Below are 19,080 nucleotides of genomic sequence, written 5' to 3' on the forward strand. Positions count from 1 at the left end.
TTATTTTTAAAACCTTTTTTTCCCCTCTTTCACAGTATTTAGTAGTCCCCTTAGGGGACTTGAAGCAGCAGTCATCTGATCGCTTCTGCTGCATTATCACATCTCTATATAGCAGAAATCACCATCTCCTATGAACGCTGGCCGCAGGCTCGCCTTCACAGGAGGATGATAGTAATCACAGGCACGAGGTCATTAGCATCACTAGCAGATATAGATATATACTGCATATGGACCCTAAAGTTGATATATATAGATAAATATCTCTCGCTCTCTCTGTATATATACACACACACACACCTAAATACATGTGTTTGGGGCTAAAAATATTTTTTGCAATTGGTTTTTAAAGTGTTGTACTGTTTTTTTTTTTACAGGCTCTTTTTTCCCTGCATGTTCAACTTTGATGTGGTCTGTGGCTCAGAAACAGACAGATAAAGAGTTACCAATTCTCCTGCCATTTAATCTGAATGAGCTCACTAACAGTTTCTCAGTTAGCTCATTCTGCAGCCAGCAATAGAAAGTGCAAAACAGAGGACATAGAAGGCTAATGGTGCAAAATTTTAAATCAACCCAAATGCAAAACTGATTTTTAACCCCAAATGCATGCATTTTAAGCGACAAAAATATTCTAGTTGTCTGTAAGGGAAATATACATTTTTTATAATCGTTCTACAGGTGCTGTGCAATCTCTTCAAAGACAGATGTCCGGGCTGCAGGGATTACAGGCCGAAACCCAGAATGACCTGGAAAGACTGCAGATGAAACTGCAAGGTGCAGAGTCTGAGTCCAGCCAGTACCAGAACCAGTTACAGGACTTAAAGGGGAAGATCACAATTGCACTACAGCAAATCAATGGTGGCCAAGCTGAATTAAACCAACTGGTAAGCCTATAAAAAGTGCGTTTACTCCATATATCCCCAATATATCATTTGGGGATAGTTTGCTGCTTAAATCTACCAGAGACTTTACTTATCTCTGTTGCTCAATGCTTTTCGGGTGCAGGCGCCACATCTACATCTATACTGACAGTACACCATTACAATGTTGATTAGAATGAACAGGTTTGATACTTCATAAAAGGTATAAGCTGTGGGGCTGCCCCATTCATTTGTAACTGTCTTTATACTTTCTCTACATTCAGTACATGCGCAGATACAGGAGACTGCTGCTGCCTGTACGTGCGCATGCGCCGGACCTGCTCAGCGCCTGCAGCCAAGAATGCGATCACATGGATGGATTACTGCCAGAGACCGCTTGTGTTAATAGCCCATACATGCAGCACATGTGCAGATACAGGAGACTTCTGCTGCCTGTACGTGCGCATGCGCCAGACCTGCTTAGCGCCTGCAGCCAAGAATGTGATCAGATGGATGGACTACTGCCAGAGACCACCTGTGTTAATAGCCCATACATGCAGCACATGCGCAGATACGGGAGACTGCTGCTGCCTGTACGTGCGCAGCGCCGGACCTGCTCAGCGCCTGCAGCCAAGAATGCGATTACATGCATGGATTACTGCCAGAGACCACCTGTGTTAATAGCCCATACATGCATAGCACATAGCAAGCGGCCTTAGTTACAGAATGTTAAGTCACAACATAGTTTATGCCTTTTGTCGGAAATATTTCTATAAGGTCGCCAAGAAAAAGACTGATGCACATCCTGCCTTTCTAATGTGAACAGAGGCAAACTGAGCATGAAACATTGTAACAAAAAGGAGACAACTGCACTCTACAGTGCTGAAATATGTGGAATAATGAATATGGGATTATAGACATGCATTACTGCTATGGAAAACATAGAGATACAAAATGGCCAGTTTTATGCAAGCCCAACAGCCAACAGCAGTAATGCATGTCTATAATCACATATTCATTGGCACATATCTTGGCACTACAGAGTGCAACTGTCTATAAGGTCGGCAACTGATTAATATTTTTTCACTATTTTTTTATTTTAACATTTTCCTTTTTTTACAGACATTTTCCTCTGTAGATTCATCCTGGAATTCAAACTCTTTCTCACAACTTGGTGAAGAGGCCCAGACGATAGCAAATAGGTAAGGTCTGCTGACTCGTGTAGACTAGGGCCACATAGTGGTTTACGCCATGCTGTTCCAATATGGCAAGGCTCATGCCACAGCATTTAATTACACCCACATATACATGGGTATAATACATTCATCTATACATGTGCACGGTAACCCATTATTTGCTGCGCCCCTTTTCTTAAAATACACCTACATTTCCTTTCCTTTGCTCACCCATTCCTGCCTCCCTAAATGAAGAATGTGCCCAGAATAGTTGCTGTCAGGCAGGTTTGTCAGGGGATAGGGCATTTGCTGACTCTCACGGGACTCCAGGAGGTCTCCTTTTAATCTGGGAACCTGCTGGATGTTCTGGGAGAGTATGGAGAAAAAGGTCAGAAGACGTGTTCAGTCCGCGCTGCTGCTGAAGATTTTCCAAAGGACGATCTAGGACACACCAGTGAAAAAAGTGGTATTTATTCATTGCATTTCAAGCCATTAAAAGCTTCTTCTTCAGGATAAGAACCACTGTGCACACGGTACAAGAAGCTTCTAATGGCTGTGCAATGCATTGACTAAAAACCACTTCTCTCCACTAGTGTCCTGGATCTGCCCTTGGAAGGTGTTCAGCAGCGGCGCGGAGTGAACACGTCTTCTGTGCTTTTTCTGCATTGTCCTCACTATTCTGTGCACTCGTGTATCTGCAGCAGCTGCTCCAGCGCATGTTTTCTTGTGTGTCACACAACGTGAAAAGCTGAAGGTACCTCCTTCTCTTTTATTTCGTTTTTACCAGATAAGACCCTATTTTGCAACTTAACTCTTTAGTGTTCTTTCTTTTCCTGGGAGAGTATGGTATTTGCTGAATCCACCTGCAAACTGCAGGGTAGGACTCAAGCACATGACAGGACTGTGTGCACAATGGCGCAAGCAGTCCTTATAGAGTTGTAGGACATTCTGGAGGCCCTTTGTGTGTTGCCATATGGTTCTTCAATATGGCACCGCATTACAGTGTTTCTCTGCTATAGAGCAATGCTTTTCTTGGGGGGAGATTATCTCTATAAGGCCGGAGTCTCGCATTGCATCACCCGGCACGGCCTTCTGCTCTCCGGACACAAGCGGCTCGGCTCCATGTATTTCTATGCAGCTGACCCGCTCCTGTCCGGAGAGCGGCAGGCCGTGCCAGGTGACGCGATACAAGACACAAGTGTGACTGTGGCCTAATGCCGCGCCTGATGTTTGAGACATATGATAGTAATGTAGAGCTGCATACACTTCTATGAGTGACATATTACAGCTTTGTCCATCTTGGAGGCCATATTACTCCTCAACACAGAACAAGGGGCTGCTTTCTCCTTTTTATATTAGTGCTGTAGCAAAACTACAAGACCAGGCCTGGCGTCATGTCCCCCAGGTTGCAATCGGCCCATGGCGCCCTTCTCATGCTTAGATTACATATTGTTTTGCAAATAATGTTGTAGGCTCCTAATTGCAGATTTTTTGGTTGGGTCAGGCTTTGTCACCAGGGAGCAGTGATAATCACGTCTGCTTTGCCTTAGATATCTTAAAAAATTGCAAATATGCAATCAATATATCCAAGACAACTCCTAGCCAATATGCCTGCGCAAGCACAAACTATCAGCAATGACATTACAGCTGATGAGATCCATGTGCTGGAGAAAATTGTAGGGTCTCACATGATATTCAATGTAATATGTTGTAATCTGGATTAGATCCATCTCATAATTCATCTTGTTATCATACAGGCTTTCTCAGGATGCTCAGATCATAGTGCAGGATGCAACGGATGCCCTGGCCGATACGCAGAGCGCAATGCAGATGCTGCGTTCTGGAGAGGTGGACCTCGGTGCCGCGGAGAGACTCAGAGCAAGGTACAGAATAGCGTTAATTGCTGCCGCTTTCAGCAGAATCATTCGGCCTTCAGACATTGCGGAAGAATGAACGGTTTTATTTGAGACATAGAACAACCGTTATCTGCTGCATCACAATATGGAGGATAAAGGAGAACACTGAGAGGTCGTACGATAGAGCCCAGAAAGGCACCACGGGGGCATCAACTAAGCGTTAACGCAGTCTGGTGCTTCAAAGCATACGGTTATATTACCAGCCAGAGACGACCGAGCCGCTCCTAGAGACATGAGGTCTGGATGAGCAATAAAGACTATATATTAGCAATATATATTATAGTGACACACAAGCTATGAATATCCTAGAATATGGAATGTGATGGGACATGTCCTAAGTGTTTTCTAATGGATAAACTATGAGACAAAACTCTTTGTACTTCATTTAAGCCACTCAGAGGTATGGGCTGTCTATGAGCCATGTATTACATGACTACACAACCAGGGGGGTATCTACAATAGGTGCAGGGGTTGCAATCACACCTGGGCCTGGAGCCTAAGGGGCCTCAAAAGTCCCTTTGGCCTATATGAAAAGACCAATGCTATTAAAGACTTGCAATAATTGGGGGCCCTGTTGGAGATTTTGCACTGGGGCCCATAAGCTTCAAGTTACAGGACTGTACACACCCCAAATCCATAATATCACCCCATGAGCCCCAATGGTGACAGCCATCACGCTTTATATAAAGGATTGACTGCTCATCACGCCCCTCCTCTGTTACTAACAAGCCGGAATAGCCCTACGTCACATCAGTCATATAATGCCGGACTTAGAATTCCATAGATGGGATTAATACAAGGACCGGGCACTTGCCATAAATATGTGATTGTTGTAACTCATGTAAATGGTTCTGATCTCTCGAATCTGGTGTTATTTTTCTTTTCTTCCTGTTCCTCTCCTTTCTCCTTTTCTATACCTCTTCCTCTTCTTTGTATCTAAGGCTATGACCGCACTTTGCATCGTCCTAGTTGCATTTCTAAACGCACGTTTTGGAATTACCGTAATTGATTTAGCCAAAGTTGCCTTTTTCAGAAATTTAGCGCTAAAAACGCATGCGTATTTACTGCTTTTTAGATGCGTTTTTAGTGCTATTTACATGCTTTTTCCCTTGCGTTTTGACGGATGCGTTTTGAACATCAAGACACTGCTAAATAAAGATTAAATAGTCAAACAGAATGAAAAAAGAGAAAAAAAAGCAAAACATAATTTTTGAATTATTTAAGAAAATAGTTATATTTCATGAAATTATAGCGGTTTTATAATATTTATTGCTAAAATAGCAATAAAATCCTAATTTTCAAAAATGTAATTGTCGGACTTTGTGTGTGTAAAGGGACATATTATTCCATTATTTTAATGCCTGAAAAGCATGCGTTTTTGAAGTAAAAAACACGCATTGTTTCTGCACCTAAAAAGCTGGTAAAACGCAGGAATTTTGATGTTTGTTGGTTTTTGATACTTCTCATTGACTTCAATGTTAGCAAAACGCTGCAGAAATGGCAAAAACAACTGACATGCTTCTTTGAACGCGTGGTTTCTGCCACAAAATATGCAAATTAAACGCAGCATTTTGAAACGCAAAGTGCGGCCAGGAATGCTATTATATTCTAAAGACTATCATGAAAAACCAAAACGCATGCCTTTTGGCATGAAAACGCTGCAGCTCAAAACGCTGCGGAAACGCAGGTAAAAACGCAAAGTGCGGTCATACCCTTAATCTAGTTTTTCTTATCCAATTGGACGTGGCCAACAGAGAAAAGAGTTCATGAACACACCCACTTGGTAAAAAAGACTAGATTTACATACAAAGAAGAAAAGATCAGGAATGGAGGGATTTAGGAACAAAAGAAAATCTCTAGATTCAGGAGAACAGCGGCATTTACACCGACGTAAATAAATCCGTAATATGGGAAGTGACCGCTCCTCTGTAAAGAGCATTCCTAATTGAAAATAAATACAAATAAAAGTAACTCTTCTGCACTTATCTTCAGTGGAGCTGAATATGCCGAGGTTTCCTAGTTATATCTGTTTATCGTGAACCCTGGTGACGATCAATGTGACCTATAACGCAGCCCCCAAACAGGTCGTCAGTATCTAGATTGTTCAATGCCAAAGCTGGTTAATTGTAATTATCAGCAGTTTAGTAGCAGTGATGCATTGTTACCTGGTTGTCAGAGGTGGCCAAATATACCGTTTTTCAGACCATTTAATAAAGGGTGGCTGTTAGACAATTCCTTTACGGTACAAAGTCTTTGCACCTGTTCTCCTCTTTGGGTAATAGAGCAGGCTCCTGAATGAGCGATCGTCCTCTATAAGCTATAAATTCTTCCTAAGGTATTGGGAATTGGGTTTCTGAAACCAGACAGAGCCATTGAGCCACAACATTGAGAAAAAGCTGATTTTTGCGAGGAAAGTCTTCTCTAGATATGTCTAGAGTGTTTATTCCTGGCGGCGGTGACCCCCAACCAGGTTTATTAAGCTGAAACGACGTCAGAAATGACGGTGTTTATGTGGCGATAGTTTTCCAAGCGTCATTTTTCCATGTTTCAATACTGTTTTAGTTTGTGTTTTCATACGTGTTTTGGAGGGGGGACTCTTTTGAGTATTTTGGTTGTTTATGTAACATCTTTTCTGAGCAATTTCCTGCCTTTTCTTTATGTCCGTTAAGTGCGGAATAAAACTCAAGCATTTTATAATTATAAGGGGCACTTTGCACACTACAATATCACAAGCAGATGCTGCGATGCCGAGCGCGATAGTCCCCGTCGCAGCTGCGATATCATGGTGATAGCTGGCGTAGCAAACATTATCGCTACGGCAGCTTTACATGCACTCACCTGCCCTGCAAAGTCGCTCTGGCCGGCGACCCGCCTCCTTATTAAGGGGGCGGGTCGTGCGGCGTCATAGCGACGTCACATGGCAGGCAGTCAATAGGGGCGGAGATGAGCGGGACGTAAACATCCCGCCCATCTCCTTCCTTCCGCATAGCTGGTGTAAGCTGTAGGACGCAGGTAGGAGATGTTCCTCGCTCCTGCGGCTTCATACACAGCGATGTGTGCGGCTGCTCATTATCCGGCCACTCATTATCCGGCCACTCATTATCCGGCAATTCATTATCCGGCCACTCATTATCCGGCCACTCATTATCCGGCCACTCATTATCCGGCCACTCATTATCCGGCAATTCATTATCCGGCCACTCATTATCCGGCAATTCATTATCCGGCCACTCGTTATCCGGCCACTCATTATCCGGCCACTCATTATCCGGCCACTCATTATCCGGCAATTTATTATCCGGCCACTCGTTATCCGGCTACTCGTTATCCGGCCACTCATTATCCGGCCACTCATTATCCGGCCACTCATTATCCGGCCATTCATTATCCGGCCATTCATTATCCGGCAATTCATTATCCGGCCACTCATTATCCGGCCACTCATTATCCGGCAATTTATTATCCGGCCACTCGTTATCCGGCCACTCGTTATCCGGCCACTCATTATCCGGCCACTCATTATCCGGCCACTCATTATCCGGCCACTCGTTATCCGGCCACTCGTTATCCGGCCATTCGTTATCCGGCCACTCATTATCCGGCCACTCATTATCCGGCCACTCGTTATCCGGCCACTCGTTATCCGGCCACTCGTTATCCGGCCACTCGTTATCCGGCCACTCGTTATCCGGCCACTCATTATCCGGCCATTTTTTTTTCCTTCCCATTTGACTTCTATTGTAATGTACAGAGTGTCTTCCAAGTAAAAAAACAGACAAGGGAGCAAAAGCAAAAAAAAGTCTGAAGAATGGTCATCTGAGCTCACTTTTTTTTAATTACTGCTTATCGTGTTTTTTTATTTTCTGAAGAAGCTAAAAGAAAGCTCAAAAGCCTTAATCTTTACACAAAAAATAATTTGAAGATTCTATAAAGCATGTTGTGGTATTTTTGGGGGGTGGAACTGCTCCGAAAACGCCCATAAAAACGTGGGAACATTCTCTTATACCAATGAATGGTCATTGATGTAATGAGCGGACAGCTTGCGTCCACCACAACCTTGCTCTGGCACAGGTATAGGGGCACTGTGACATTAATATGCTGTGTTTGCCTATATAGATATATATATATTATGATTGTATTCATAGGTTGGATGATGTCCGCAACCAAAATGGAGAGATAGAGAGTGAGGCCATTAAAGCTACCGCGGCGGCAGAGCGGTCCTACCATGAGAGCGTGCAATCGGCCCGGGCGCTGGCGCACGCGTCTCTTACCGATCCTCTGGGATTCCAGGTAATGGAGACCACCACATACAATTACGTTCATAGCCTCAAATTCCACTAATACGGAGAGTTTGGGCGTTTTACATATTCTCATATATATCTATAAAGCGTCAATTCCTGAAAATATAAGGGGCTGAAAACAAATCCGGTTTGTATGGAGTACATGAGGGTGTTATACATGTTATCAGCTAGTTGCTATTAAAATATAATTTCATTGAATTACAGATTAAATGAACAAGGAGAAAAAACTCGTTACTATGGGAACTGTAAAACGCCTAATGATCTCAGCGGGCCTGTTTAAAAGGAAAACTACCTTTGTTGCCCTTAGCAACCAATCAGAACACAACTTTCATTTATTAAGCAGCCCTGTTAAATTGAAAGCTGCGCTGTGATTGGTTAAGGGAAACAATTAATTTGTCTTTTATCTGCCTCATCATTATAATAAAGTATGAGGCAGAAGACAAAATGCTCCGATGTCCTATTAATAATAGGAGTCATTATATTATATACTGTATGTATATAATCCAGAACGTCTGATAATGTAGAACACAGAGCTGCAGATTACTTTCTAAAGATTATCTAACTTTTTAATGAGGTTATCCTACAAACAAAACAAAAATGGTGATGAATGTACGATCATTGGGCCACAACCTTTGAGACCCCCCAACAATCAGAAGTATTGAAGTCCTGTGTCCCCCATGTGCATGGTGTGGTCGTGTTCATGTATGACCACCAGTAAATTCATTTTGTTGGGCCTATGCGAGCGTTCGAGCATGGGCGTGAGTGACCACCTCTCCTATACATAGTGAATGGAGCAATGGTCACACACATGGGCCCACCGCTCCCGTCACATGGGGTCATGGGACCTCTGTGATTGGTGTGTGCCCTAGCGGTGCGTCACCAGCAGTCATGCATTTACCACCTGTACTATGTTATGTGTCACTGTCATGTGCCTATGTGAGGAGGTATGGAAAGTATATAATGAACCCCATCCAGGACATTGGCTGCTGACAGTGGTTACAATCTGTGTACAGCGCTATGGAAGGGGTTTCCGCTTTATAAGCGGAAATAAAATCATACTTGATAGAATATATAAATATACAGTATTTAAATTGCAAAACCAGAAGGAAAAGTCCTAAGATAATTGAAATGTCAGGATCGATAGAATTATTAATGATATGCAATTGATCAAAAATTGGAAAATATTTTTTTTAAAAGGTCTCAATTTATTCCGTATCGAGTATGAGTGGTATATGGAGAAATATGTACATTTGTATGCCTTGGCACACTATCAATGAGGTTATTACTGGTTGTCTGAGGAATACTGAGCCACACTGCATGGACTTGAGCACACAAATCATCAAGATCCACTGCGGGCAGCTCCCTCTGCAATTGCTGATCAATGACTTCCTAGAGGTCCTTGATGGGAGGCCGGTCACAGAGGCTATGGCTATGATAGCACATTTAGGCCACAAAGTAGCAGTAGTAACATTTGAGCTGTCGAAGTGTTGAAAAATGGCTGCTAGGTCCCTTCAGAGCATTGGCCATATCACTGGTGCCACGACCAAATCAACTTAACCCTAAGCTGTTAATGTACCTGAAAGAAGGGTCTGGCTACCGAACATTATCCCACCACACACGGTAATCCAAGGCATAGGACCGGTGTGACGTTCCCTCGTGAAGGCCTCTTCATGGCGTTGCCCTCATGGTCTCGTCACATTGAAAGAATGGCGCATAGTGATCCATTGTGAAATTAGAAGTCACATAGCAAAGCCTCAGAAGACATGGGCATGACAGACGTACGAGCCACACATCCAGGGGTCCAGTGACCTCTCGCTGACGAACGTCACAGGCCATGAGGGCTTGTGCTGCTCACTCCATACTGAATGAATCCAGAGGTTGGACATTTTGTTTCCATTTTTTCATCATTTTCTTCTCATTATCATGCGTATAAATCCTGTGATTTCCAGAATTCATGACTTTTCCCTCTTGGTGTTTCAGTTTTAATGTGTGGGAGTGTATATTATATATACACATTATATATACACATTTACACGTATATCCCAGTGACAAATCACGGGTGAAATACCCAACATTCTCGGTTGTCAGATCTGGAGAGGTTTCGCAGTACCTGGTAATAATGATTGCGAGCCATCTGCTTGCTACAAAGCTAAGACTCACAGATACGTCTTCTTAATTATCAGGGGGAGATGGAGCGTCTGAGAGGAGAATCCTCGTCCTTGAGAACGTCAGTGCAAAGTGAAATATCTCAGATCAAGAATTTACAAAGCAAATTTACAGTCTGGGAACAGGATGTGGAGCAGCAGCTCCGGGAGGGACGGAACCACCGGCTGGTAAGCGAATAAATCACCACTGAGTGACCACCACTAATCCTCTGCAATACTCTGCAAGGAATGTGGAAATATAGAATCCACTGGTAATTATTTTGTTGACCTCTCTAAGAGGCTGTGAATGCAGTTTTTTTTATGACATTTTTGAGCCAAAAACAGGAATGTATATAATAGAGAGACGTATCAGTCTTTGCATGAAATTCCGGAGTCACTTTATGTATTCCTGAAATGTTTGCACAAGTTACAGTTAGAGCAGTCAGACTGTGGAATGCGACCACAAGACGTAGTAATGGCCGACACTATAACAGCTTTATATCAGGGCTGGTGATTCCAGCAGCTAAATAGGAAAGGGTTCTTTACAGTTAGAGCAGTCAGACTGTGGAATGCGACCACAAGAGGTAGTAATGGCCGACACTATAACAGCTTTATATCAGGGCTGGTGATTCCAGCAGCTAAATAGGAAAGGGTTCTTTACAGTTAGAGCAGTCAGACTGTGGAATGCGACCACAAGAGGTAGTAATGGCCGACACTATAACAGCTTTATATCAGGGCTGGTGATTCCAGCAGCTAAATAGGAAAGGGTTCTTTACAGTTAGAGCAGTCAGACTGTGGAATGCGACCACAAGAGGTAGTAATGGCAGATAATATAACAGCTTTATATCAGGGCTGGTGATTCCAGCAGCTAAATAGGAAAGGGTTCTTTACAGTTAGAGCAGTCAGACTGTGGAATGCGACCACAAGAGGTAGTAATGGCCGACACTATAACAGCTTTATATCAGGGCTGGTGATTCCAGCAGCTAAATAGGAAAGGGTTCTTTACAGTTAGAGCGGTCAGACTGTGGAATGCGACCACAAGAGGTAGTAATGGCCGACACTATAACAGCTTTATATCAGGGCTGGTGATTCTGGCAGCTAAATAGGAAAGGGTTCTTTACAGTTAGAGCAGTCAGACTGTGGAATGCGACCACAAGAGGTAGTAATGGCCGATACTAGAACAGCTTTATATCAGGGCTGGTGATTCCGGCAGCTAAATAGGAAAGGGTTCTTTACAGTTAAAGCAGTCAGACTGTGGAATGCCACCACAAGAGGTAGTAATGGCCGACACTATAACAGCTTTATATCAGGGCTGGTGATTCCAGCAGCTAAATAGGAAAGGGTTCTTTACAGTTAGAGCAGTCAGACTGTGGAATGTGACCACAAGAGGTAGTAATGGCCGATACTAGAACAGCTTTATATCAGGGCTGGTGATTCCAGCAGCTAAACAGGAAAGGGTTCTTTACAGTTAGAGCAGTCAGACTGTGGAATGCGACCACAAGAGGTAGTAATGGCCGATACTAGAACAGCTTTATATCAGGGCTGGTGATTCTGGCAGCTAAACAGGAAAGGGTTCTTTACAGTTAGAGCGGTCAGACTGTGGAATGCCCTACCACAAGAGGTAGTAATGGCAGATACTAGAACAGCTTTATATCAGGGCTGGTGATTCTGGCAGCTAAACAGGAAAGGGTTCTTTACAGTTAGAGCAGTCAGACTGTGGAATGCGACCACAAGAGGTAGTAATGGCCGATACTAGAACAGCTTTATATCAGGGCTGGTGATTCTGGCAGCTAAACAGGAAAGGGTTCTTTACAGTTAGAGCAGTCAGACTGTGGAATGCCCTACCACAAGAGGTAGTAATGGCCGACACTATAACAGCTTTATATCAGGGCTGGTGATTCTGGCAGCTAAATAGGAAAGGGTTCTTTACAGTTAGAGCGGTCAGACTGTGGAATGCGACCACAAGAGGTAGTAATGGCAGATACTAGAACAGCTTTATATCAGGGCGGAGGATTCCTCAGTATATAACCTTGTGGTTATAAATGACTTAGTGACCAAATGTAGAACTGGTGGAGGAAGGTTGAACTAGATGGACCTAGGTCTTTTTTCAACCTAAGTAACTATGTAACTAAGTAACTATGTAACTAAATGTTGTGACATTTTTTAACGGAACATGCAACATTTTGCTCTAAAAAGTCACTTATAACATAAAAGACAAAAAAAGTACATTTTTTGATTTTGTGCAAAATTCATGAACCACCTGCGCCAATTTGGAGCCAAAAACAGGAGTGGATAAACTAGAGAGAAGGATCAGTCTTTCCTTTATACTTCTCCTACTTTTCGGATTCCTAATTAGCAAACAGAAAAAAAGTAGAATTAAACCCTAAACCTTTTACACAACAATTTCCAAACTGAAATCCGTGGCGTTTCTTCGTCTAATGCTGGGCATATTTCCACCATTTATTCAGGCGTGATTTTATGTTCGTCCCAAATTTTTGCGCAAATCTTGTATCAGTTTTAAACAGAACATGGATTTTTTTTTTGCTCTAAAAAGGCGCAAATAGGGCCAAAGACAAAAAAAAGAATTTTTCATTTTGTGCAAAATTCATGAACCATGTGCTCCATTCTGGAGAATAGAAGAAAGCAGTGGAAAAATCCAGCTGGACTCCAAAGGGATAAATAAAAATGCTTCTTTATTTATATCAACTCGATTAAAAATATATATCCATTTCTCAAGTAAAGACACCGGCTTGTTCACACTGATGCATGGCAGATGTATACTACTACGCGTTTCGGCGGAACGACTTCCTCAGGTCATGGTCATGACCTGAGGAAGGCGTTCCGCCGAAACGCGTAGTAGTATACATCTGCCATGCATCAGTGTGAACAAGCCGGTGTCTTTACTTGAGAAATGGATATATATTTTTAATCGAGTTGATATAAATAAAGAAGCATTTTTATTTATCCCTTTGGAGTCCAGCTGGATTTTTCCACTGCTTTCTTCTATTATCTTCTCGGCTTGCTGCCGTAATCCGTGCCGGACCAAAGGGGACTAACAGGAGGATATATTCAGGCTTGTCTCTGCAGTGGTGAGCGGTTTTGTTTGTTTTTTGTACTATTCTGGAGAATAATGTCAACGAATACCATAAGCCACAAAAGAAAAAATGCACTTAATAAATCAGACCTTGTATAAGAATATTTGAACTATTTAGATCATTTTCACATGTAAAATATTCATGATCCCATTACAGACTGCAATGTTCAGTGCGGCCCTAAGGGTACGTGCCCACGATCAGGGTTCGGGGCGCTGCGTTCTCTCGCTTCTGTTCTGCCTACGGAGGGCGCTTGTGACTCCACAGCAAACAATTGACATGCTGCGGTCTGGAAAGCTACACCGCAGGTCAGTGTTTGCTGCAGGAGAAACAAGCACAGTGGGAATGGGATTTCTAGAAATGGCATCCACTGTGCTTGTGCTGTACAATAGATGCAGGTGATGTATTTTGGATGCACGCTGTGAACACTGATCGTGGGTACGCACCATAAAGGCCCTGTCACACACAGAGATAAATCTGCGGCAGATCTGTGGTTGCAGTGAAATTGTGGACAATCAGTGGCAGGTTGTGGCTGTGTACAAATGGAACAATATGTCCATCATTTCACTGCAACCACAGATCTGCTGAAGATTTATCTCTGTGTGTGACGGGGCCTTTAGGGTCCTGACCTGAACGTCTCATCCTCATCCAGCATGTATTGTATGAGGCTGCTCGGATCCGAAGATCCATGGCCAGACCGGACATCGTGGTCTGTCTTCAGAAGACTCCTCTTAGTGTGAGGATCCTCTGCGTGTGCTCATCTTTGTCCTCCTGTCTTCAGACTGCGTGGACCCTTATTACTTTTTTTCCAGATTTGGGAGCTGATTTTGCGGTATTTCTTGCAGGTGGCAGATCAGTTGCTATCACGCACAAATGCTGCTAAGAAGAAAGCAGAAAAGGCAATGCAGACAGGGAACAGCACTTACCGTGAGATTGAGGGGATGCTGAGCAGCTTGAGGGGTGAGTACGTGCAATAATATTAGCGCCAATCAAAGTGCTTGCAGTTCTCATTATAAGGGAGAAAGCCCAGGGCACATTTAGGTGAGGAAGATCTGCACCATAATATTACAGTTTAGTAAATTGACCTGCGGTGCAGATATTCCGATCCACAGCTTGTGACTTCTATCTACAGATCTGTGTTGTGGATTCACTCTTTGTAATATATTGGGTGAATTCTGCAAAAAAAAAACCAAACCCACGTATAAAACATGAAATGTGAAAATTCCAGGTGAAATCAGCCATTTCTGGGATTTCCTTACTGTGCGCTTTCTCTTTTCAATGAACCTTTCTCTATTCCTGAATTATCGTCGATTAATATTTACTAAGACATTGGAGACATGCGTCTCTGTGTGCACCTTACAATTTCTTACAAAATATAGGCTATTAATATATAGCTCTCCGAATCTCTCCAAATAGCAATAACTTTAAGGCCACGTGCGCACACTGTGTGTTTGATGTGTTTTTGGTGCAGATTTGTCACAAATGCCTATCCTTATGCCAGCAAAGTCAATGAGAATTCTGAAGGGTTGTGCGCACGCTGCTTATTGTTTCCTTGCAGATTTGGTGCAGAAAATAATCTGCAGCATGTCAATTGTTGGTGCGTTTTTCAGCCCTTCCATCCATTGACTTCATTATGAAAAACACATTGCAAAACACCAGAAAAAAGCTCACCAAAAACGCACAAAAAACGCACTGCAATTTTGGCACATTTTGTGCCAGAAGATGCGGATTTGGTGCAGAAAACTGCGTCACCAAATACTCAGCGTGTGCACATAGCCTAATTCCCCAATGGTGGATCATCTTTTACTTAGACCTCTGTATTATACCGTTACTCTTCGGATTATATAAATTGATGACTGTCACCATTCTCATGATCTTTGGGGTCTGTCGATATTCACTGTGACTCGATCCATTCACTACTGTCCCCTTCTCACCACTGTTTGTATGGAGAAGAGGAATCTCACCATCATTTGTCAATTAGTCCTAAATATTCAGGAGGAATAACGGGAACGGCACAACCCAGGTTCCAAATAAAATCAACTTCCGAATTTCTCCTATTAAAAGTCCTAAAACAGACACGTCATAATCTTTATAGGGTCACGTCGTGTTGATGTTAAGAGCTGCCTGAATCTTTGTTTTTGCCCCCCGTATTATGAAAGTCACGCCTTGCTTTACTCACGCTCCTGGGTCAAGTGCTGAGATTCTTCCGATGCTCGCGGTGCCTGATATTGTCTGCAGCAATGACATCACTTCAATAGTATCAGTAGATCTGCGCGAGTAGACGGCATGAGCCACTGAGCCCACTGATTGGCTGCAGCGGTATCGACATGAAGATAACAAACACCAAGAGCAGGGGCAGAGACTTAGTGCTGGACCTGGGGAGGGTCAGTGAAGCACATAAAACCTCCTTAAATGAATGTTGCGTTTTAAGGACTTTGGATAAGACGCAGCAGATGTTATAGGCATCTTTTTGGGGCAGACTCAAGAGTTTACTAAGGTAGATCCTCCAAACTCAAGCTGATCACATGATGTCACACTCCTGAGATCCCAAAAATCATCTAAAAACTCTTGGGAAATTGTCCACAAGTCACACGGGAGAGTGCATACAGTAGCCTCTCCATGCAATCGGTCATTGATACCTAATGGAAATAATTCGATTTCTTTTCAATCTAAACAGGCCATTTAGTGGATTATACAGGGTTTGTTTCTAATTTTGCACTTTCTTAGGGTGCGGAGACTCGGTAGGCGACCGCCGCACAGAGGCTGAAGATGCACTGAGACGTCTCCCTGAGATCATGCGCCAGACTCGGGCCGCTGTAGATACTACCGAGGAGGCAGGATCTGCTCTAAAGGGGGCAGAGAAGGATGCGGGCACTGCCGACGGAAACGCCAGAGAGGCGCTAAGTATAACCTCTGCAATACAACAGGTACGGCGGGAACCTCGGTGGCCAATGTGATGATACTATAAATGGCAGTGAGCTATCCATTATGGATGGCTCGGTCTTTGTCCACTACTTTACATTCATGGCCTATCCTTAGGTCATCAGTGTCTGTTTGGCTGGGGTCGGACACCCGGCACCCCTGCCGTTCAGTTGCTCTCGGTAGCGGCAGCAGGTAGCCGGAAATGCTCAGTTCCGGAGCTGCTCCATCTTCTGATAGTGGTCACGGCTGGGTACTGCACATCTGCCTCCTATTGTTCTGAATAGGCGGTGCCGCGGTGGATGTGCAGTACCCGTAGCCGCTATCAGAAGATAGAGCAGCTCCGGAGCCAGCGGCATCAGGAACAGCTGATCGGCGGGGGTGCTGGGTGTCAGATTGCGGCAAATCAGACATTGATGACATATCCCAAATATAGGCTGTCAATGTAAAAGTAGTGGACAATCTCTTTAAGTAAGAAAAAAATGTCTCCAAATAGCTGATGTGCTCATATATTAAAGGCCTGGGGCTAGGTCCTGTGAGCCACATGTGGCCTATATATGACACCTTTCTGGTTGATAAGCAGGGATTAGTGGAGACTGGTGCACGTAATGCAGCTCTATAATGAATACGGCTCCCCATGACCGTAAGATGTATCGGTGCCCTGGCTTCCACCGCTCCTCTGGACTGTTACACCAGGGTTGGGGATAGCTGGTGGGCAGACGTCTGGTCTGGATGTATGAACACACAAGTTCTCCCATGTGGATGATGAGGTGCAGATGACCTCTGGCTTCTCTTGGATAACACGGCTTGCTCTGCTTCGCAGGACATGACGCAGATGAGCCTTGATGCAAACAGTACAGCTGAACTGGCCCTGACTTTGGAACGAGAGTTTGCACAGTTGCGCAAGATGGTCACCGAAACAGCTGGAGACCTGGATGACCAGACTAAGGTTGCAGAACAAGACAGTGCGGCATCTCAAGGGGTAGGAATCATCTTAATCCAAGACATATATTGCAAGTTGGCACATTTTTAGGTCATCCTCTTGTAGGGTTGTTACGGGCGTTGGCCGAGGCCTGGCGTTGTAGTCGTGTACCCGCCCGATGCACTACATGAAAAGGGGTTTGGGTGTGTGGTGGAGCCGGTGTGGTGTGGTTACCGGCGGGCTGCGGGTTCTGTACACAGGCTGCAAGTCTTTGTCCAAAGGAATCAAAAACACACTCAGGGTTGCTGTAAAACACTTCAACTTTACTCCAACAATCTTCTCCCATGGAGAGGCACACGTTCTTTACAGGCATAGGTATACAGTGCAATACGTCTTCCCATGCCAGCTATATACAAAGTCCCACCAGCTCTCGAGAGTATACAGATCCTCCACTCCGGGTGTTTTGGCAAGTATCTTCTCCGCTAAGGATAGGCTACCCTGAGGTTAACATCCGAAGACCCCAGAACTGGCAATGTCGGAATAAGGCACTGATCTTCTCCCGCTCTACCTCAGTCTGCCTGCTGACCCTGGAGGCGCTGCTGATATATCTCCCGGACACCGCTCTGTACAACCGTCTGTAGGTCACCACTTCAGTCTCCCTCCTGCCCAATGCTTCTGCCGGTTTCTTCAGCACCACACCGCCTTCTCTCTAGTATTGCTCTCACTTCATCTCTACACTTAACTGCCTAAACCTGGGAACGCTACCTCCTATATACCCCTAAGCTGCGGGCCGGGCTTCCTACATTAACCCTTGCAGTCCTACCACTATACTTTCTATCTGAACTCCCGCCTAGTATTTGTGGAGTCCAGTGCCATCTGGTGGTAGCTGGCAGGACTGTGACATAACCCACATCCATCTTTCATAATACACTACGCGGTGCTTTACACGCTGCGACATCGCTACTGATATATCGTCGGGGTCACGTCGCTGGTGAAGCACATCCGGCGCCGGTAGCGACATCGCAGCGTGTAACACTAATGAGCGACGATCAATGATCGCAAAATCGTTCCAAAACGGTGATTGTTGACAAGTCGTTCATTTCCTTAATATCGCTGCTGCCACCGGTACGACGTTGTTTGTCGTTCCTGCAGCACCACACATCGCTAGGTGTGACACCGCAGGAACGACGAACATCTCCTTACCTGCCTCCACCGGCAATGAGGAAGGAAGGAGGTGGGCGGCATGTTCCGGCCGCTCATCTCCGCCCCTCCGCTTCTATTGGCCGGCCGCTTAGTAACGTCGTGGTGACGCCGAACACACCTCCCCCTTGAGGGAGGGATTGTTCGGCGGTCACAGCGACGTCGCTGCACAGGTATGTGCGACTGACGCTGCCGTAGCGATAATATTCACTATGGCAGCAAGCACCAAATGTCGCACGAGCGAAGGGGGCGGGTGCTATCACGCACGAGTGACGGGGGCGGGTGCTATCACGCACGAGTGACGGGGGCGGGTGCTATCACGCACGAGTGACGGGGGCGGGTGCTATCACGCACGAGTGACGGGGGCGGGTGCTATCGCTAGCGATGTCGCAGCGTGTAAAGTACCCCTTAAAGTCACAATTCAATAAATAGACATATATAATAAAACAGCCGGGGTCTTCAGGGAGGGTTTGCAGGGCTCGGGTCTCCCTCCTACACTCTTCATGTGCGAAATGTATTAGCTGATTCATAATGTCCGACCTACAGGCAGCGTG

The 19,080-nt window shown here is 44.6% G+C and overlaps 1 protein-coding gene across 1 annotated transcript in view; it reads left to right on the top strand.

Moving 5' to 3' along the window:
- The window catches only part of LAMC2 (laminin subunit gamma 2), an 81,931-nt gene that overhangs the window by 57,381 nt on the left and 5,470 nt on the right, over window positions 1-19,080 (top strand). The window contains exons 14-21 of the mRNA XM_075320610.1: window positions 676-881; window positions 1,980-2,059; window positions 3,790-3,915; window positions 8,094-8,238; window positions 10,433-10,582; window positions 14,331-14,445; window positions 16,213-16,412; window positions 17,228-17,386. Of these exons, the coding sequence (XP_075176725.1) occupies window positions 676-881; window positions 1,980-2,059; window positions 3,790-3,915; window positions 8,094-8,238; window positions 10,433-10,582; window positions 14,331-14,445; window positions 16,213-16,412; window positions 17,228-17,386 (1,181 nt within the window). The remainder of the gene's footprint in view (window positions 1-675; window positions 882-1,979; window positions 2,060-3,789; window positions 3,916-8,093; window positions 8,239-10,432; window positions 10,583-14,330; window positions 14,446-16,212; window positions 16,413-17,227; window positions 17,387-19,080) is intronic.

The sequence above is a fragment of the Anomaloglossus baeobatrachus genome, chromosome 8 (assembly GCF_048569485.1).
Source record: "Anomaloglossus baeobatrachus isolate aAnoBae1 chromosome 8, aAnoBae1.hap1, whole genome shotgun sequence".
Classification (NCBI taxonomy): domain Eukaryota; kingdom Metazoa; phylum Chordata; class Amphibia; order Anura; family Aromobatidae; genus Anomaloglossus; species Anomaloglossus baeobatrachus.